General features: G+C 42.3%; 1 protein-coding gene across 4 annotated transcripts in view; it reads right to left on the bottom strand.

Moving 5' to 3' along the window:
- Positions 1-4,130: 4,130 nt before the first annotated feature.
- The window catches only part of LOC306939789 (transmembrane protein 132C), a 220,629-nt gene continuing 202,040 nt past the window's right edge, over positions 4,131-22,719 (bottom strand). For all 4 annotated transcript variants that reach the window (XM_079524487.1, XM_079524488.1, XM_079524489.1 and 1 more), the window contains 3 exons: positions 16,399-16,726; positions 6,115-6,306; positions 4,131-5,218 (listed from right to left, as the gene is read on the bottom strand). In XM_079524487.1, the coding sequence (XP_079380613.1) occupies positions 4,136-5,218; positions 6,115-6,306; positions 16,399-16,726 (1,603 nt within the window). In that variant the 3' untranslated portion in view covers positions 4,131-4,135. The remainder of the gene's footprint in view (positions 5,219-6,114; positions 6,307-16,398; positions 16,727-22,719) is intronic.

Raw genomic sequence — 22,719 nt, 5'->3', positions numbered from 1 at the left:
ATGTCCACTGCCATGTTCTAATTACTGTACTACATTATGCTTCTCGCTTGCAATAATGCAAATGACTCGTGTTTTCTCATGCTTACACCATATGCCCCTCTATCCTGTACTCCTGTACGATAATTGGCCTAAACTATAGTCAGTAGTACAGTAGTACTAATACACAAACATGCATGACATTTTATAATGCTTAATGTTTTTCATCATAGTGTCATATTTTGCAATATCCTTTTACTTTATGACTTTCATCCGTTTTATTTTCTCTCTGCCATGCAGGCTAAAGGCTTGGTCAGAGATTGTTGATGTTGAGATGTTTTTGCCCCTGCATGTGTGTCTCAATTCAGGGACAATCATGGAAACATAGATTGGCCCTAAAAATATGTCTATATTTCTATCTTGTCAATACAAATATTCCATTGACCAGATTTTTTTCCGTCCTGCGAAATATTTTATTTTCTGGCCAAAAAGTGCATTTTAGACGTGAAGTTGGGGGCTCCGAGTATTCCCACTAAGGAAAGTATAGGCTTTCAACTCCTCTAAACAGCCTTTGTTTTGGTGAGTAGCGAACGTGTATTTTATATTTGTACTACAGACGAGAGAGTCTGCTATACCGGGAGGTGCTCGCAACGGCTCGAAGTAACATACCAAACGAGTCGCCCCTTTACCAACTCACTCGGCGGAACTGCACGGCCTGGTATTCCTAATGTAACGGTTAAACCTAACCGTATTCCTAACCTTAACCTCAGTAAAACTATGCCTAACCCTAAACTTATTTCTATCCTTATTCTCAGTAAAACAAAATAAAGAATACAAGGACCGTTGGACCGAGCGGTCGGCGTGAGGTCGGTGGAAAAAAAATCGAGGGGCGAGATGCAGGTTTAGGGGCGACCGTACCTGATACCAGCGTTAAGGGGAACTCCTTCTAACTCTATATGGACCAGAGCTACTATTACCGCCCTATCTCCTCTACCTCCTGCATCTCTATACCATGCACAAACAGACTAACATGAGAGCCTAACACGAGACGAGTGCAAACTAAAGCATTGATATGAGCCTGCACAACCAAGTTTTTCACCCACCTTACTTGTAATGTGATGTGACAATAAAGATTGATTCTGATTCTGATTCTGATTGATCATCGCAGGGGTCATCATCAATATGTCCGTCCGTACACAAAAATGTGTCTGTGGCAAAGACTAGGTCTTGTCCATGGCAAATGTTTCTATTTGGTTCCATTTCTACACTCTCAGAGTTACAGACCTGCAATGGCCATTTAGGGCTATAGCTCTTATGCGTTTCTGGAAGTATTATAGTCCACTCATTTTGTATGTCCGTGGCAAAAATACAATTCGGAGAAAAAAGTCCACCACAAGCCATGCATATGGCGATGGTCGACCCCTGATTGATTGGAAATTAGGGGGAAACAATTACCCTGACTGACTACAAACCAAGCTAAACCAATCATGAAATGAACACATCTGTTTACCAGCTAATCTCATCAAAACATGAAGCATAAAAGCAACAATATATTGATGGAGGAGTGAGTGTCTGTCTCAAGTTGTTTGCAATGCAGCTGCCTTTTTTTCTTTTTCTTTTTTAAAAACAAAACAAATTAGTTACACATGATCTCCTTGACGGTAGACATGTGAGTGAGCTTCAACAAGCTTTTTGATATTCCATACCATTTGCCTGCAATTGACTTCCCACAACCGTGAGTAGCCAGCTTGATCTCAGAAACAACTGAAAAGAAGAATGTATAGCGGACTTATGTAGGTCTGGAGTTAAATGCACACAGACAGTGGTGGGATAACACGTAAATTATGTCTTGTTTCTCCTTTAGTCACCCAGGACAAAGACGACAAACGGATGACAAGTGGCTCATTGTTATGTTTTATGACGAAACCTCTCTCCCTCTTTACTCACATCTACTGGTTAGACGTGCACATTAAGACTGAGAAATAAATAGACCAGTCAGACAGATGGATCACACTGCAGCAAGATGGAGAAGTGTCACCTTCAGGTTTAATTACGTCAATGACCAGTTTAAAAAAAAAAGAGGTATAGAAAGGGGTGGGTGTGACTCATATTGACAAATAGCATGATGGGTGAGGAAGTCAGAATCTAGGTTTACATAATTTTGATAGTTTTGGCTCACGGTAATGTTTTTCTTTGTTGAAAGCTCTATAGCACATTTTAAATGCACATTTTAAATGAAAGGTGATTGTCTATTAAAGGGATATTTCACTTAAAATTGATTCTTGATTTAGATATTTGATATTCATTTTAGCTGTCCCCCCCCTTCCTATGCAAAAACATTGTAGCTTCAAACTACATTTGAACCATGTCAGATTCATCAAAATCACCTGTCCTTTTTTATGGTGACTGATACTGCCCTCCTAATACGTGAGGGGGCTGTGTTTTTTAATTTACTGTTTTCATTTATTTTTAATAATTTGTAGTGTCCTCCGGCCTTCTACTGCTCCTTAACCTTTTCCCAAAACATTAAAAATATATGAAAACAATAAATGAAAAAACACGGACCCTCACCGTATTAGGACACTATGGGTCACCAGAAAAAAGCTAAAATCAATATAAAATATCTAAATACTGAATCAAGAAACTTTAAATCTGTGTGGGGTGTTCACATAAGCCAGAGTAGACGATGAAATGACCAAAAGTTATTTCGAAAGTGAAATATCCCTTTAATGCTCTTGATGATACTTCTTTGTGTTGTCAAATGCATCTTGTCACCCATATAACAATACATTGTTGAATGTGCAGCAACCAGTATGTTTAGAATTGACATCGTTTCATCAGAATGGCAAAACGTCTACTTAATGTACAGTATCGGATCAAATCAAATGCAGGGTCAATAAGCCTATCTCACAGAATTTCCCCGCCCCCCTAAATACGCCCCCTTTCGGGGTTAGTGGTGATAGCGTGACGTCACTCCATAGACGCTACATGTTAAAAGAGGTTATTTAAGAAGTCTACAACTTTTGTTTTCTCAAGGTAAGGTTTGTTCTATCTGCTCGACCTGATTTACCATCTTGTTTGCTTCATAATAATATTGGTCTGTCACATTTTTACATTAGAAAATGTACTTAGAAAAAAACGTGTAAATGCCCATGTTAAAGTCACCACTATTTACCGGAAGTGGGCGTGAAAAACGGGCTGTGAGATAGGCCTATCGGATGGATGTCCACAACAACAGATGGTAACATTCAAGTGAAGGCGATTCTTCAGGATGAAACAATAGAATATTCCTTCAACAATATCAAAAAATAACAACAGAAAACAACCCCGAAGCTCAGCTCCACACAATGCCTAATTTATTCTCCGTCGTATGACGGTGGTGTCCCACATTGAAAATGGTACATCTACAAGCTCACTTTAGCTCGTAGATCAAATATATTCAGTAAAAGACACCATCATAACAACTAAGCGTAAATCAGGCTTAAGTGGGCATTAGCAATATCTACACGCTTTCTTTTCAAGGTACCAGATCAGACACACCCGTCTCGTCTTCAGTAACAGCATGCATGGGTCTGGTCTTGGAAGAGCAAAAAAACACTACAAAATACCACTTTACATACAGTATCTCCCAATAAAGCTCTGTGCATTTTATTATATACAATTTGCTTTCAACACTCCTAGAATCTATAATTGCTTTAGGGTGGCACAGGGCATAGTAATTCTAGAAGAAGCAAGGAAATATAAATAATGAAACGGCAAAACATGATACAAAAAAAAGAAAACAATGATATGGAGAGTAATAAAGGAAAGGTCAACTTAAACACAAAGAACATACATTTAAGTTAAGCAACAATATCAAGTTCACATCCCCCCCTCCCCCCTCTTACTGTATGTATGAAGTGGTGTCATCATGTCAAAGTCTTTAAGTCTGATATGCTCAACCTTTTGCGACAATTTCCATGGAAACAACATGTAGGCAGAATGTTCTATCCTGTTGTCGCAGCCTGTTGTCAAGGTACAGTTTGCAACCAGGTCCCTCCAGGCTACATTGTCCATCCATTTTTACTCCATACATGATCCCCCCTCGTTCCCTTCTTACTGTGAAGGCATTCAGGTGAGTTTCTCTTTAGTTCAGTGGAAAACACATACACACTTCTCCCTACACAATGTTCTTGGGAGCATTCTCATTCAATCTCTCCATGTAATTCCGGAGCTCCTGCGAGTCCCCCAGCTGGATATCCGGACACACCCATTTTATATCACTGGTCTGCACCAGTGCTAGGGGGCTCAGTACAGGGCATCCGTTGCTGGGCTTGACATTAGCAAAGGTAGTGAACTTGACCCTCTTCCTCTTGGTGGTGGGTGAGTTAAGCGACTCACTCCTATGATCCCTTCCGGATGAGCTGCAGCCTCCCTGGACACTGGCGTTGCTGCGCAGGGCCCCGCCATTGAGTAGTTGGCTTCCTTCCTCCAGGGTGCCACCCAACTCCTCTTGCTGTTGCTGTTGGAGGCACAACCCCTCTTCCTGGCCCAACCAAACCCAGTCATGGGCATGTGGCATAGCCTCAGGGGTCTCTATGGAAAAGTGCTTACTCCTGTATTTGTAGGCATAGGAGATACAGTTTATGAGAAAGACTAGGATGGCCAGACAGAACACACCAAGCAGGGCGTACATGCCGATCTCCAGGTCCGTCAGGCCCCGACGGGATGACACGTCCTCCTCAGTACCGTGACCCGGCGGGACCGCCGCCTGGTTTGGGTATTCGGAGAATTCCCCCGGCACCCCAACCCCACTGTCAGCCGAGAGACGGCCCCCATTTGGCCTCACTGGCATGTGGCCCTTGACGGTTGTGGCCCCCCGGTTCATAATTCCCGCTTCCATGTCCGAGAAAGATCCACCATAGTAAGGGGAGTCGGGGTGGGTTTGGCGGTCTCCCGGCCGGTTGAAAGGCTCCTCGGGGCGGCCGACCCGCACGCGTACGTTCCCTACACCAGCGGCCAAGACGGTTCGGCGCTTTCCCTTCTGACACGCCTCGGACTGACTCATCTCTACGCGCACGAGCAATCCCTGGCCTTCTCCCTTGGCGATGATAACGGGCCACTTCCACGCCGCGTCACGTCGCACCACCACCACCTGTTCATCCAAAGACGTTGCCGAGAGAATAAAGTGGGCAGGGTTGTAACTATCCAGAGGAGTCATGGAGCCATCACTGAACTGGAGCCAAGCACTGAGGAGGGACTCCTAAGTAAACAAGAATCACACAAACACACTTGAGTTATGAGTAAAGTGAGTCTCGCCTCTCTGCGTCTGCTATCCTCCTACGGAGGAATACAAATAAATATAAATAATACAAAATAATTTATAATCAAATGTATATGCTCACACCCACGTTGAACTGCCGATCCAATGCTTATAATTTATTCCCATATATGGAGATCTCTAACTGTCAATCCATGCAGAGCCATAGAGTATAGACAGAGTTACGACATTGAGGGGGGCAGAAAACGCCCACAGACTCCAATGCATTCCGTAAACTTCCGGTTGTCCCGATTTGAAGGCTTCAAATCCAATAGAAGTCTATGTACAAGAGCCGCCATTGGACTGGCCCCATGAAGTGAACGGAGTTGTCGTACCTCTGTCTTAAGGTGGTTGCACACTGGGATGCGTTTTTTCGGAAAACCGACAGAAAAACGCATCAAAGAATCCGAAAAACGCAGCAGTGTGCAGGGACCTTTACTCTATATGGCTCCGAATCCATGTCTCTTTAATGCCCATATATGGATATCCCTGATGCCATATGCCCATCTCAGCTGTCAGTCAGCATGACACATGCCATTTATATACTAGAGGTTCGGAGTTCAGCCCACTTCGCCTCTATATCCCGTATATATATATACACACACACACACACACACACACACATACACACAGATAAAGTATACACTATATATACAGTATGTAAACTAAATCACATTCAGGAACTGCGGAACTGCAACTGTCATAAAAAATAGGGCAAACAGAATGTACTGTAGTATTGTGGGTGGAGGTCGTGGCAGAGATCGATGTTTCCAGACAAGGCTCCTTGGCCGTTTCTTCTTCAACTTTTAAATGACACAAGCGATGCACATCACGTGTACCTGTTTGAGAGCATGCATGACCTCCTGTGTGGTAGCGGTGGCCAGGATGGCCCTGTTGCTCCCTGGGCTGAGCTGAAGAGACAGTGAGAGACCAGACACCAGCTGAACTCCCAGCTCTGTCACACTGACTTTATCCTCCATCACCCTGAAGCTCTTCTCAGCCAGGACCGATGAGGACAGAGGGGACAGCACCTGAAACACGCACGACATGCACGCACGCACGCACGCACAACATGCATGCACGCACGCAGAACACACGCACACATACAGACAGTCTGGGGATGACGTTTTCTTTGATCACAAAGACTAATTTACCAGTATAGTATGCTAATCATTCTAGAAATATTCGGTCCATGAGGAAAATTACCTAAGCACAAACGAACACAAACACAGGTCCATACACATTCACATTCACACAATTCCCCCCCCCCCCCCCCCCCCCCTGTGCAGCACACAGCACACATACAAACCATCTACGCCTCACTGACACATCCTCCACCTCCCTTCCCAGAGGTGCTGGTGGTGTAGACATGTATAAACAGCAGTGATGTTGAGATACGAGATGGGAAGCCCTCCCATCCGCTCCAATTAGGACCCCGGTCCCTGGCCCAGCCACCCCCACATCTCCACGTTTACCCGTGCTATAATGAACTGTCAGCACTGATCACCTGCTCATCTGTACAGGCTCTTTTCCCTGTTTTCCTCCACTCCCTTTAGCATCCACCCTTTACCCTGTTCTTCCCACATTGCTGACATCGCTAACCTTGAATGCTAAACGCACAGATAAAGTCACAGAGGGCTCAGAGCTGGCAGATGCAGTTTAATCATACCTCTAAGCTAAGGGCAAAGGTGATCATGTTTATTTAACAATGGTTACTGGTACATTTTGTAAAGCGTCCTTGGGTTCAAAAAAGCTATTACTATTGTTCTTATTTGTTTGGAGTGCACGGTGAACATTTGAAGGTAGAAGTGTAATATTTAATGTTAATATACTATACATTTTAATAATGCTACGAATGTGCTGGTCGAAGGTTGCACTGTAATAATTATTCATATTTCACGAGAGAAATTATACAGTAACCTCTCTCAACAAAGGCGCGCAGTACATAAGTGTACGGTTTCATAATCTGACACTCCATGTACATTTGGCTTTTACTTATGAAAATGTTCCAAACTTGACTAATAAAAAAACAATATACTCATTACAATTAAAATGATAATACCACATTTTCAAATGTGAGAACATTTTACCCTTCTAAAAATAAGACTATGCTGTAAGGCTTACTGCCAATGTAAGTTTGGTTAGTTAAATCCATGCATGGGGAAAAGCACTGACTTAGATGTGAGAAAAATGTGAATAATACTTTTCTCGATATGCCTGGCATTCCAAGCTTGGCCCCTCTACAAGTTGTCAATGGCATTTTCACCTGTAAACCCTGCTTTGTTTGACTGGGGTAAAATTTGGCAGTGCTTTTTTCACTGCACACCAAATCTCTTTGGCAAAAACAGCCAATCTACAACGTCTATTCAAAGAACGAGTACACGTAAACGCTTAGAAATGCGGTATAAACAAAACTGTTTCAATTTCAAATGGATATTGAGTCTAATGTTTGGCAAAGACACAATCGTTATAGGTCAAAGTGAAATCCACAAGAAATTGAAAGGTGACCTTCAGTCTCCGTGGAGGCCTAAACTATTGGAGGAGTGGATATAGAATACATGCCTCCAGGAACACATCCACCTGAAAAGAACACAGAGCTGTGTAAAGATATCAGAATGATGAAGTTGAAGGAAAAGAAAAATGTTTAGTTTGTGTAGGCAGTTGAGGACTCCCACCAGATTTGGAAGAGATTTTGAAGGTCTAGTTAAAATAATTAACCAGTATTTAAAGGGGAATTTCTCCCTAAACCTTTTTTTACAAAAGTAAGTTGATAATTCCCCTTTAATGTGTAAAATCCATGATATTTACATTGGAATGAATGAGCCCGGCTGGAAAGTGTCCAAGTGGGAGTGTCTAAGTGGTAGAGGGCGGGGCTTTGCTAAAGGTGAATTGTGTCCGGGTAGCTCAATCGGTAGTGCCTTTCGACCGAAAGGTCATGGGTTTGATCGCTCGGCTTAATGCCGTGCGGTAAGTACTGGGAGCTGATGGTAGGTGTTGCGCTCCACCTCAGCAATCCATCTCCCAGAGGTCTATAGCGCATTGAAACTGGGATAGACTCCCTCCCACACCCTGGCTGATACAGACAATCATTCTCAGTTGGGGTGAACAATGGCCCTTAATTGTTATCTTCAACAGAGGGTCCGGGTCCCCAAGGGGTCCTCCAGTGCCGCGGCTAGGCATACGCACATGCAGTGTGTAGGGCAGCACCAAGCCCCCACAAAGGCTGGTCAACGTTGAAGCTGCCACTACCTACTGGCCAAAAGTGGAACTGCAGCACGTTCATGGAGGTAGACGTACCTTGTGCGTAACGTGGGTCAAGCCTGACTTCAAATTTGAGACCGCTCTCAACTTCCGCACGCTCGAGCCATTGAGTTATAATGGTACTTCCGGCAGTCCGGGTGCTTCAAAACGCCACTGGTGCAACTTCTATTGAAATGAATAGCAGGGGGGGCGAGGCTGTCGCTCCCGGTCCTCACTATCCTTTATAACTCTATGGGCAGCATGCCAAAGGGGCATCAAAATGTGCCAAGCCGATCCTCATAATAATATTTTTCTCAGAATGCTGCTTCTACACTAACACTCCCACGATGTCTCTCAAAAGCAGTTCTGCTGTCTTTGTGATGAAAAAAAGTTAAATAATGTGTTTTCTGTTTCTGACCATGATATTCCTTGTGGGTGACCATTTATATTCATAAGATCTCCATGCAGTGATTACACTTCTGTTGAATTCAAATGGAGGGCTGCACTCTTGTTTGAAGTTTGATCTACAATCACTGCAGTGAAGCAAAGGCCATTTTTGCAATCAAATAAAACTTCAGTCTTTCTAACAACATAGTCAATACACATCTGAGACAACAGCTAATGAAGGAGAGAGAGAATCGACTGAGTGAGTACCTGTCTGTGTGTGCTACACGCAAATAAAGCTACAGAGTAAGGGAGAGAAGAGTATATTAATTATACATATTGTACCGTTTATGCATTTAAGCTATCCGATTCCTAACTGTCTGTGTGCGTGCGTGCGTGCGTGCGTGCCTGCGTGCGTGCGTGCATGCGTGCGTGCGTGCGTGCGTTAATAACTTTGAGGTGAGATTCATCATTGACATTAACTGGGCCTATATTGTCATATAGTCAAACAAGCTGTTACTTCCATTTGTAATTGTGTCAATCTCAAAAAGGTTTAAATCCCAACTCCTGACATAAGAGCACTTTACTTACGCACATTACTTTATAAAAACAAAGGAAGAGATTACGATTCAGGTCCATACATGGCTTCCACATGTTTTGCATTCTCATAAATGCCAGATCAATGGTGTTTTACAGGGGAAATGGGCACCAATAACCGCCACCTTTACTAAGTCCAACAGACACCGTACATTTCATAGTTTTTACTTCGCTTTCAAGCCAAACCTTTCAAACCTTCCAAACCTTTCAAGTAAACCTTTTATTTACAGTTTGGTCTGTAAACTTCTACTGTAATAATAAAAATCACACCCCTGTGAAGTGAGCGGTGCAACTGTTCTCTACAGTTGCACCGCGCAACTGTAGAGAACAGTTGCACCGCTCACTTCACAGGGGTGTGATTTTTATTATTACAGTAGAAGTTTACAGACCAAACTGTAAATAAAAGGTTTACATGACTTTCTGCCTCAGTCCGTATATAGCGAGCTGTAGTGAATAAGTACAGAACAGTTGCAACGCTCACTTCACAGGGGTGTGATTTTTATTATTACAGTAGAAGTTTACAGACCAAACTGTAAATAAAAGGTTTACATGACTTTCTGCCTCAGTCCGTATATAGCGACCTGTATTGAATAAGCAGAGAACAGAATATGGGACAGAGTTGCACCACTCACTTCACATGGGTGTGATTTTTATTATTACTACAGTAGAAGTTTTTTTCTTATGAAAGCAGAGAGTCTTCTGTTTCATACGGTATATAGTATTTATATGTCGCTATAGGCCTTATTTTGTGAATATTGAGTTCGGGTCCATGTCTTCTCTGCAGTTATATCTGGTGGGCGCAATGTGCATCCACCCAGTAACTAATTTATGACAGACTGTACATGGGATCAATGTTTACTCTTTTCCTCGTAAAAGTACACATTCAGGGCTTTCATTCGGTGTATAGGATGTATAGCATATTTATTGTGTTTATTGTTATATCTGCCTGTCAATGTCTGACTATAAACCTTCATAACTCTGCATCCTTTAGATGATGATGATGATTCACTGCTTTCATTGTTTTGATCGCAGTAACATTGGGGGGGGGGGGGGGGGGGGGGGGGGGGTCATGGGCACATTGGGCAGCAAAAGTCTTGATCGTACGGCTATAAAAAGTCCCATTCCACCGTTCGGTTCAGAACTATAGTATAACGGTGAGACGCGTTGTCATCATGAGCTGATTTTGTTTTTCAAGCTAGTATAGGGAACATGCCTGGGCATGCACGGTTTAGGACGCGGAAAAGTTCGTTATACTTTACACCCGGGTCGATTACGTCCCCGACGCGTTCATTGCGGTCTTATCACTACAATTATAATGAATAAAAAAGCGTTACAATCACACGTCTGAGCGATCTCCGATTATGACGGCTCTGCATGGCGATACGTGATCCACCAACGGTAGTTCACGTATTACGAACGGTTAGTTCGTAGTATTGTAGGCTCGGGGATCGTTTGGTCGCTACAGTATGAAGAAGTAAACATGCATCTGTCCATGTGTGTTGCCGATCTGGTGCAGAATCTGCAGATCATGTGTTAGGCAGCGTAACAGCGTTCCGTATGTTTTTTTCCGAGACATGAGCCCCCATCTCGCAAGGCCCTCCTGCAGGAGAAACAGGAGGGGAGGGGGGAATCGAGTATAAAAGCCAATAGGTGGAGGAAAGCCTGGTGAGGCGAGGTTAGGTGAAATTTGATTATTTTCACACACGGGCTACATCGGCATGGGCGCATCCATTCTACACTGGTTTATACACGTAAAGCGGCCCGCCCTCCTGTTTTCAGGAGGGGAGGGGTTTTTTTTTTTTTTGGTTTTTTTTTCTGATCACGTGAGCGGGACTAAGCAGCAATGATAGGGCGATGGTTCTTCATTGTCCGGGTGGGTAAAAAGATGAATGAAAGTATGCTATAAAAAAGTGATTGAAACGTATTGATACGTGATCCGCACCCGACGTTTGATTAATTGATAACGTATTGATACGCGATACGCGTCGGCTGTGTTAAGAGAGGCAGGGACAAAAATCCCGTAAGAGGGCACTTTTGGACAAAAACAGCAAAAATAGCAGATCTACAAGCTCACAACGCGCCGCAGCGCGACGCGTTGAGAGCTTGTAGATCAGCTTTTTCCGGGGCGCAACCCAGCACTATTTAGCTAGTGGAGATGCGGTGTATATACGACATGGATTTCTAAACAAATTTGTTCAAAGCAAAAATACTGTGTTCAATTTGAGTTCAGGAGACTTCGGGAAAAAAGCAATTCTCCTTGAATGCTGCCTTTCCGGCATGGCATAGAAAGGAAAGGAGTGGCATTTGCGTTTCTTTTTTCACCGCATATAGTGCATATGCTGCATTTGTGTGGAGAGGGCAGTTGTTTTACAGACGGGTAAAAGGGGCAGGGGCTGAAGCCCCCTTTGATGTCTATGTGTGTACAGTACGTCCTTGCTCTCCCTTCAACACCAGCGCTTCCCCATGCAGGGATGTGTGCTGGAGCCCCTGCTGTGGCCTTGTCACTGTAACAATACATCATCCGTTTGTTGATGACACATTTCAAAACAGCAACAAGAAGGGCCAACCCGGAGGAGGTACTGTAAACCTGTCGCTGTACGGTGCCAGGACAAAAGCCTCTTTTTTTTTGAACGAGGAGAGGATAGTGGATTTCTGTAAGTGACAGCAGGGGAGGACCTATTATACAACCCCACTCGTGATCAAATGGAACGCTAGTGGAGATGATGAGCAGTTGCAACTACCGGCTTGATGTGCACGTCACTAAAGACTTCATTGTCATGGACACAGTAAAAAGAAGAAGAGGAAGAAAAAAAATTCATTGCACATCTACTTGTATGAGTGACTGACAAGTGCAACGTCTTTCATCTTGAACATGAATACATGTACTAAAAGCCAAAGCTCATTCAATTTGACCCTGATGTTTCCATCATTGTTTTGAACCGGTCGTTTGAGGGGCGAGGATGTTAACGGAGATAGGGGGGGGGGGGGGGGAGAAATGCTATCTGGGGGTTTGTGGTGCAATCGTGTATCAACTATTGTGGCCGTATAGAGCTGATGAAACAGAACAGAGAGGATGTTCATGGCCCTGGTCTGAAAAAGGTGGCAGAACTACAACAAAAGAAAAGAGAGACAAGGATAACAAGACATTCAGAAAGGACTATCTATCTTACACACATACTGAGTCTAACCGAGTAGTTCGACGGCACTCAGGATCCATGGGGAACAACGGAAGTAAAAGAGGAGCAGGAGAGAAAGGAAAAAGATTGAACTGCACCTGCAACGACTGGGGACAAACTGGGGACTTGCCGTCAGGCATTTAGAGCCCATGTGGCCCTAACCATTTGGCCATCATGTCATGTTGAGGTGATTAATACAGAGGTGGATAGAATCCTTGGCTCGCAGTTTGTTAGTTTAAGTTTGATAGCCTATACTGCTCCTCCAGAGACATCCCCCCCCTTTTAACCCATTTTGGGCAGGAACCCCTTTTGGTGTTTTACTTTTAAGCATTATGTTATGCTTTAGGTATTGAAAAATAGCAGATCTACAAGCTCAAAATCGTGAAAATGTGGCCCAAATGTTTGAATATATTCTTTCAGAGCGTTCGTTTTTAGCTCAAATCTTTGCTTCTGGGGGGTTCCTGGAACAACATATTTTCAGATGGGGGTCAGTGGCCAAATACATATAATTCTAGGGGTCCTTTTAAATAGTTTGAGAACCACTGACATAGAAACATGGGTTTTTCAGAAAACTGTCAGGATTTAGAAAGCATTTGTACAATCGTTCCCAGGTCAAAATTAGTTGAAGGGGCACATCCAGTCAGTTACTGTGCCAAATGTATTCATGCTCTGAGGTAGATGCAACACATGACCTACAGTATACAGTGTCAGTACAGTTGGTAACCTAGATGAGTATTTCAAAGAGACCGTTGAGGTATGATTGAGAATACTCAGGGAATCATTAACCTTAGATAAAAGACAAATTGTGTCTAGTAAAAGTATACTGTAGAATATGCCTTCTTAAAGACAATTAACAGTACTATGAACAAAAGGAAAAGCCATCATAGACATATACGGCTCTAACGTATGCCATGCCTTACCCGCAAGTATTAAACATTCACATCCGTGAATTACTCATTTAGGAGCTTCCACTATGCATAAACGTTATCTTGCGGCCACACAACCCACTATTCACTCCTATATTTGCGGGTGGAGGTGTGTCTGTAGGCGCTTTCCCTATATTTGCTATCTTATACACACAGGTTTAGGACAACGGAAAGTGCCTCTTCAAACCACCCGTAATGCGAATCCGTTTGATAAAAGAATGCGCTCCTGAGACCTGAGTTGGAGCTGCCTCGGCTTGACGCATGCATGTTGCAGAACATTCACAGCTCAGAGGTCTCGTTCTGTCTTTAATTCTCCACAAATCTCTGTGATTGTAATTTCCCAATAATCAGCAGAGTGTCAATTCCTTGTGCTCATTATGTTTTATTGTCTTGTGAAGTCAAATAAGTAGATAAATAGATTTGTGCAAAGGCGCATTATGCGCGATTCCCTCGTTCAGTTTCATCACCCCATTACGCAGCAAATATGTAATGGATTAATATCATGTCAAATTCCCCATAATCAGTAACACGTAGCTGATACTGTACTTGTGTGTCAACCAAATGAAAGGCAATCAAAGGCTAGATGGGTGTCATTTCCATAAGGCAAGATCCAGGGCATAATGGATAATGGATCTCTTAAAGGCAATGGCACCAGGCACACTGATTGGTTTATGTTGCGTAACGCCCAAACCACACGTATGCATAATGTAATGGGTAGCGGAGGTGTTTTAAGGATTTAGGTGGTGGCATAAGATAGCCAGTTTAAAGCGGGAACACCTCTCACACAATACTAAATCCCCAAATTAAGGAAAAATCACACCCGCGGAGTGGTGCAGAGTCCCTCTACTGTACTGTACTGTACTGTACTGTACTGTACTGTACTGTACTGTACTGTACTGTACTGTACTGTACTGTACTGTACTGTACTGTACTGTACTGTACTGTACTGTAACACCTGAAATCATCATATATACAGTTAATATGCATGTGTGTGTTAGGCTGCGCAACAGTGACACTTGGTGGTGAAAATCAACCAAACGCTATTTTCGTGCTCGGACACAGCCAGCCAGGGACCCAGGGACACAGCCAGCCAGGGACCCAGGACACAGGCAGGCAGGGACACACATAGCTGTCTATAGGAGCACTCAAAAAGGGCCCCTGCCGCAAGATAGACTATAGCGCCTCCTTTGGAGTAAAGAGCAATTTTCCTGGCGATACTTTGTTAATAATGGACTTTTTCTGAGCTATAGAACTCAGGCAGAGTCAGTTATACAGGGGGGAGAGTGGAGTGATCGTCACCCGAAACACTGTATTTGTCTGCATAAAGTTATCAAATGACTTTCTTTGTTCAAATAAAAGGTGCAAAGCATTGACTTGGCGGACAGGCTGCAAATGCATTATGCAACACAGGAGAAGGCTGTGCAAATTAGTACACGATGCAATGTGTAAATACTTGCAGGATAACCAAACTATGGCACTCCCAAATCAAATAGTTTGTACAGTAGGCCACACTGGAGCTGGAGGGGCTTTGGTATAGTTCAAAATTATTGCTATTTATGAAAAGGAAATAGAGGCAGCTACTATTAAGTAATCTCGGAAAATATCAATATGTATTTAATAAAAGATACCATTTCTAACGCACAGTACAGTAGATGTATCAAAGTGGACAGGTGTTACAATTGGAAGCACCGAAGCAGAATTTCAGGAATTAAATTAACACATTTAGATTAGTTGTCAGTCATAAAATGAGACCTGTGCAAGTCAGACACGCTGCCACATTCTTATCAGATTGATAAATAAATTGAATGTCACTGAAATCCCAAGTAGAAAAACACCCTCGGCTATCCTACTTCTTTTTTTTTTTCTTTTTTTTTTTTTTACTTCTCCTGTGCTGCAAGATCATATTCTCAATTTAGACATTTCTCTCACAATACTGTGGGAATGCTATGGGTCCTGTGGGAATCTCCATTTAATGTCAACCTCAAGTAAGCAGAAATGCCTACAGTAACACTCATACAGCCACATAGACACAGTCAAATCTTCCGTTTTAACTCAACTCCGAATGACAATTGAATTTTTCACGTACGATTAATTTGCCCTAAGTGTTGTTTGTGTCGTCATGAGTACATTCATTTCACACAGAATTTGATTATAATAAAGCAACATAATGTTTCTGAAATGAGGTCGCCTTTTCACTGGAAAGAAAGCATCGACCTGTACGAATGAGGCATCGGCAATAGTTTCATGCAAAATATTTAGATTTTTTTTACCACGCACCCATACCAGTGTTGTTTTTGGCAGCAAATTTCTATTTTAGTTTTAGTCATAGCCTTTGGAATAGTGTAGCATTTAGTTTTTGTCACATTTTAGTCACCCGGAATGTTTTAGTGTTAGTCTAATTTTAGTGGACTAAATGTCATGAGATTTTAGTCGACTAAATCTACAGTTGATTTAGTCGACTAAAATGCATTTTGGCGGGCCTTGATGCCGTCGTAATGGCAGATTTTACATATGCTGAAAATAGCAGATCTACAAGCTCACAACGCGTCGCGGTTGTAGATCTGGTATTTTCAGCATGCAACCAAGTGTAAAATGACTTACACTGGATCTCTTGTCCACTAGTCCTTTCCTAACATTTTAGTCTACTTTTTATTTGTCGACGAAATCGTCAGTATATTTAGTCTTAGTTTTAGTCATCATAGCTTAGTTTTCATGTAGTTTCCATTTAGTCAGTGGAAAAAGGTAGTCGACGACTTAGTTTTACTCGACGAAATCAACACTGCCACGCATGCACCCATACCTGTATTCTTGTGCTGCCAGGGCTTCGTCCTATCAGGACGTGGCCTTCCTGAAGTTGGGCGACCTTGGGGTCTTCGACCTTCAGAGAGTCCCACACCAGGTCTGTGACGTCCACCTGCCAATCGCTCCCCAGGAGGAAGTCCTGCTGGCCCAGCTCGTCGTCGTCCTCCTCCTCCTCGGCCGCCCCCACCACGCCTCCTGTCCTTTCCCCGGTGTTGGCCACAAAGTGTGCCAGGACACGCACACTGGTGCTCTGGTACTGGGGCATGCAGACGTTCTCCGTCCTCTCCCCTGCGTCTCCATCCTTGGCATCGCTCACTCTCTCGTACCTGGAGGGAGGGAGTGGGGCAAGAAGAGCCATTCACAAAAGAAAGTTGTCTTTTGACCATATGTGACCAGATTTGACTGAGAGACTGCCATCGCGCAAATTCCAGCTTTTCACCAGAGGAGAAAAACTTATTTTTTTTTAATGAGTTAATAGCACAGGCAGACTCTTCACATACTAGAGCATGTCTGAAATAAGTGTCAGAGCTGAAATCGACATGTAAATATGAAATAAATGCTTAAACATGTAGCTAGGTGTAATGTTAGAGACCACAAAAGTGAACCTTTCAAGCCTGTTTTCTCAACTGAACAACCAATGTCAATTTGAAGCTATGATTCCCTGCTTTCATATGACATGAAAAAACGAAAATTCAAAAAAATCCAATGGCAGTCCCTCAGTCAAATGTAGTCACATATTATATACTGTGGAAGTAAGAGAAACCTATGAAAATCTGGGAACTAAATCGTTACCAAGAAAGTTCTTCACCAATATGTTTCTAAAGGTGTCTAATAACATACTAAAAGTTTGAAATTCAACTCCCGTGGGGAATTTGAGTTATTAGCATAATATGTGACCATACCATTAACATCCTATATAAGTCCAAATTCATCATTCTTTAAGTAGCATGTGACATATGAAACTATGGGGTTTTCAAGATTCTGAATCCATTCCAAGCATTAGTTTTGCACAAAAACATTCCTTGGGAGGAAAACAGCCATAGCAGTCATCACAAATGTGATGAGGTCAGCACATTTGGGCAAGTGGATATGGCCGAATTTAGCCCAATGAGTGCTTTTTGTGCAAAACTAATGGATTCAGAATCATGAAAACCCCCTAGTTTCATATGTCACCTGCTACTTAAAGAATGATGACATTTGGATTTATTTTGCCTTATATAGGATGTTAATGGTATGGTCACATATTATGCAAATAAGTTGCATAAGTTGCATTTCAAACTTTTAGTACTTATTAGACACCTTTAGAAACATATTGGTGAAGACATTTCTTGGTGACGATTTAGTTCCCAGATTGGTCAAATAAAATGCCATAAAATAGCATCTCTACAATATCACAATGCAAAGCCTTGTGTGCTTGTAGATCGGCTATTTTTTTATTGAGAATATACAGTAGGGTTTCAATTTATTTTTTCACCATATGTTGTGAGTAGTGGAGAGGAATGTTGGCACTGCAAGAAGTTTATTTCTGGCTGTTTGTAAGTTCTATGGCACATGACAAATACATTTTGTTTTGTCTTAAATGCACACAATTCTCTATTTTCTCTCCTCATTCTGGTATACTTTTGATTGAAGGAAACATCTATTTTGAAGATGAATCCATCACAATTTGACTTGAATGTTTGCAGAAGATGTAATTTTTTTATTGATTTACTTTTATTCAATCATCAGGCAGCACAAAGATGGCCAGTAAAATAATCATTTAAGAAATATAGTTGCATACTTGGGTATACTACTACGGCCCTCTCATGATGGTGGTGCGGGGCCTTGTGCAATGTTATAGGCTCTATTATCTTTCATGCTATTCTCCAGAGTGTCCTATTTCATGGTGATTAATTTGGCCAATAGTGCCACGGGCAGGGCAGTGGGTTCTGTACAGCGACAGGTGGAGTGTGGCTTTGGGACCTAAACGTGTTGTAAACAGTCAGCCACCATGACAGCCCATAAACACAGGAGCTATGGCCATTACCCTCCTTCCCCGTGTGTAATGCATCTACTCGGAATGCTCTGCTGCTCCCTCTCTGGTACCATAAGCCTCATTTATACCATACAATCTTGATGCTCACTGTGAGGGCTGTGATCCCAGCCTCACAGTGAGATAAGACTCGACCAACCCACACTCACATTTGCATTCTACTTTATCTTATAATATTGACATTTGCAATAATTATACTGTAATGCATAAAAACAATCAGTATTTGAGAATGGCTTGGTGACAATATGCACTGTTGTACTAATGTTTTGTTCTTTATTTAGTTCCTGAAATGGCAACATATGGGGCAGGGGGTGGAGTCAGCTGTGATGCAGAGGACCATACCAACAGACTTGATTGAGAAGGGGGGAATTGGGAATTGTTTAGTGATTCCAGTTGTCTCTAATTGCTGTCCACCCCTTTGTGTATTTATTGGTTTGATCCACCACTATATAAGCCTCTCTCATATGCCATTGTATGAGGTCTGTTGGTTGAGTTCATTTCCTGTTTGGTTACACATTATTTTCATTTAAAGTTATGTTGACCTCAAGGGCCCTACCACTTCATTTGTTGGAACTTGTGTTAATTATTTGTTACTTTTGACATTAAAACAAACTTTGAGTTTGAAAACCTGTGTAATCCTTAAACTTTGACTGCTCGGTCCCTCACACTCATCTGAAAAGCGTTTATTTTCTTTTTTTTCAGTGAGCATTGCGGTTTTACACAGCAAAGTATGAATTAGAGCCAGGGGTTCCCAAACTGTGGTACGTGCGCCCCTTGTGGTGCGCGAATGCCCTCTAGGCGGGGGTGCGTGACATGAAAAGAGTAATGGCGGTTTTTATGGTGTTATTTAACACAAACGCCAAGATCATGTAAAACGCTGTTGTAAGAAGATCAGAGCATTTGCGGGAGTATACAGCAGCTGCATGTCTCTCAGTGCAGTGACATTCAGTGATTATTTGCCATAATCATATTAAAAAAAATGTATAATTTACGGCCAAATACAACGAGACTGAGCATCGGGGGGGTGCGTCAGCTAGGTAACAGGGGGTGCATGGCCAAAAAGGTTTGGGGACCACTGAGTATTAGACTATAGCCCGCTTCTCTTCTCTTCTCTTCTCTTCTCGTGATTGTGTCACGCTCTTAATCTACCTTTTGCACTTGATGCTTTCTTCACATTCTCTCTCTCTCTCTCTCTCTACCAGCCAACTGGCTCGGGGGCTGGGGGAGAGGGGGGAGGCTGACAGTGACAGCTTCCATTAGGTTTAATGAGGCGTGGCCAGTCGGGCAGAAAAATGGGTTGACAGGTTAACATGCTGTGGCCGAATAGCTTGGATTAGTTCCTAGCCGCCGTCTGCTCTGCTCCCACATCCCACACCCCCTTGGCTTCCACACCAGTTACGGTCGGCCCAAAAAGTGTCACCTGAAATGAGGTGACATTTCCGTCTGCGGGAACAGAAACACTGGCTGGTTGGTGTTTGTACTGTACTGTACGGACACATGACAGGTCAGCCAAGGTGTCGCAATGTAAGATGGATTATGCATGCATGTGAATCAATGTCCCCGCGCACATACACACGCGCAAGCACGCACGCACGCACAGATAAAATTGATGCTCTGACTGGTTCACCTCCCCAACCCCAATGACAGTCATGGCCCAGGGATTACTGAATGAGCATGGACAAAGGGCATGAAGGGTGAGGTGGGGGTATTTGTATAAGAGTGCCACCATGTGGTGTGCAGTGTAGGGACTCATGGGACTCTGAAATGGGGCCAGGAATACTGTACAGTATGTATACAAAGATGATATTTGCTTTTCGTTGCTGTCGGCCAGACACCTCGTATACATGTCCATGACCGTTACTTTCCAGGAAATGGGAAGATAATCTATGTTCCAACTTCCAATGGATCAAATGTAGTTCTTATTTATTCAGAAGCTCTTGTAAATACTTTTCATAGGCTCTATAGTTATCAAATCCACACACAACTTCTCTTAAAAGATTACTTATATCTTGTAGATTGGCTATTTTCGATACTTTTGCATGAGACTCTTGTATAGGCTATGTCGAAGCAGGGCATTCATTTACTTTGTTTATTCCTCTCATTCTCCTACTCTCTATTTTAAATTATTATTTGTTAATTTATACAAATATTTATTGTTTAGTTTATGTGGCTTTCGCCTTTATTTTTTATGGAGGGACAGACAATAGGCTGTCCCTCCATGGAATGTCTTTCCTATAGTTGCAAGCATGTTGTTCTGCCTGAATGCAGTCAGTGATCGAAAGCTTTGGTTTAAAATGGCAGGATGGCATTTGTTAAGGTACACATATCACGTAGACAGCATTATTTTGTTTCCATCTGACTACTGTCTTTAATATAATAATTTACTTCTTTCTACAGAGTATTTCTTACGCATAATCACAAATCACAACTTGTGGGAGTGGGATGCCGAGCCACTGTTGACCACTTATTGGCAAGACTTGCTATACACTTGCCATATGGTCCTTAAAATTAATCAAGATTGTTTGCATAAATGAGAATGGGCTTGATTAAACAATTCATTAAAAAAAAAACGTTTAACTTTGCTGGATGATTTCTCAGCTTTTCTTTTTGCATGAATGGTCAGAGAACTTTTCCAGCTCTGCTGTAGTCAGCAGAAAACGTCAAAAGACTTAACCATACCTATAGGTGAAACTCGTACTAAGTTTACACAAGTTCTTCCCCATGTTTTTAGATTACAAAAACACCTGTCAAACAATGTTATTTGGTGTGTGTCAGTGTGTGTGCGTGTGTGTGTGTGTGTTCAGGTTTGAATAGTACAGTTAAGTATATAGTGTTTCAAGGCCATTGTCTCCCTCTCTCACACTTAGGGCCCTATTAAGCAAGACGAAAAACCCATGCGGTAATACAGATTTCGCCCTCGCTCTGCGCCTTTTCGTATTATGGAAGCCGTGGTGAGCGCTCACTCATATGGAATACCACGTTCCTGCATAATTTAGCATTGGGGGAGTGTCCATATGTTAATTATTTTCGCTTTGCGCTCTTTGCTATTAAGCCCCTTGACCTAAAAACACTCAGCGCATACCGATTCCGCCTGGGTCTGACCACGTCTTAAAAGCAAAAAGCACTGTTTGATTTTACACTTGAGCGGCTCTGGAGTGCTGCTGGAGTGTTGCCATGTCTGTTTGCTGTTTATTATAAGCGGCTTCTTTTTCTGCAAAGTTGCTTGTAAATATTGGTAGTTGTGGTTGCTTTTCTTGTTTCTAAAGTGCTTATTTGGGCTTTTCTCCTAATGTTGTTTAAACCAGTGATCCTCACACAGCGACATTCCCATGTCAAGGACCCCCAGATGAATGCATTTGCCCAACTAAGCCAGTGACCCCCATGACAGATTTGTGTTTTTAAATGTTTCAATAACATTTTTCAAAAATATTCTTATTGTCACTTTTTTCAAAGATTACTTTTGAAAATAGCAGATCTACCAGCTCACAATGCATCACATTCATTCATTAAAACAATGAACTCTGACTGCAGGGGGATATATATTTATAATGATCATTATAACAATGTGCAAGAAAATATGTAAAAAGAAGGAAGAACTTTATATTTGTGGACAATCAAAATATGCTGGAAATTTTAATGTGGTGTCATTAAAATGAATCTTGATATGGCAGACTCACTATCTAGAAAATAAAAACATGGCACTTCATTTAAAATAGGTTGCAGACCCCTGTTATATGCGATTCTTTAGGGAGTATGTTTATAGACCTATTTACTTGTTTCTATGAGACATGGCAACAGCAGGAGACGAGCTTTCTGGCTCAAACTTCAAACGTTGAGATTGTTAAGGGTCATATATCGCTCATTTCTCAACCTTTAAAAAAAATTAAAACATCTCCATAATCACTGGGAAGTTAGCTTTCATATGCTGTATCACACCCGACTCAATAAAATGCTACGAGCGAAGACCATAACATTGGGGCCGCAGCAATACGCATGGCGCACGTATTCTGGCATTTCAACTCATTCCTTCGTCGTGACTCGAATGAAATAAAATAAAATAAACGTTATTTTACTGGTGTTTTTCAATAGAAACAAATAAAGAGCGTGTGTGCAACAGTCAGTGCATATACGTGCATGCTCTATAGGCTATATTTCCTCCTTGTCGGGATGGTGAGCTGAGCTCTTCACAGCCCGTTTGTCTTTCATATTATTCTTATAATATTTGATATTATAAACACTCATGGTTCTCTCATTTCTCAACCGTTTTTTAAAATGTAAAAATCCCCA

This window comes from Electrona antarctica (genome assembly GCF_951216825.1).
Source record: "Electrona antarctica genome assembly, chromosome: 16".
In the NCBI taxonomy this organism is placed as follows: domain Eukaryota; kingdom Metazoa; phylum Chordata; class Actinopteri; order Myctophiformes; family Myctophidae; genus Electrona; species Electrona antarctica.
Note: the sequence above shows the minus strand (reverse complement) of the source record. Positions and strands in the feature narration are given on the sequence as shown.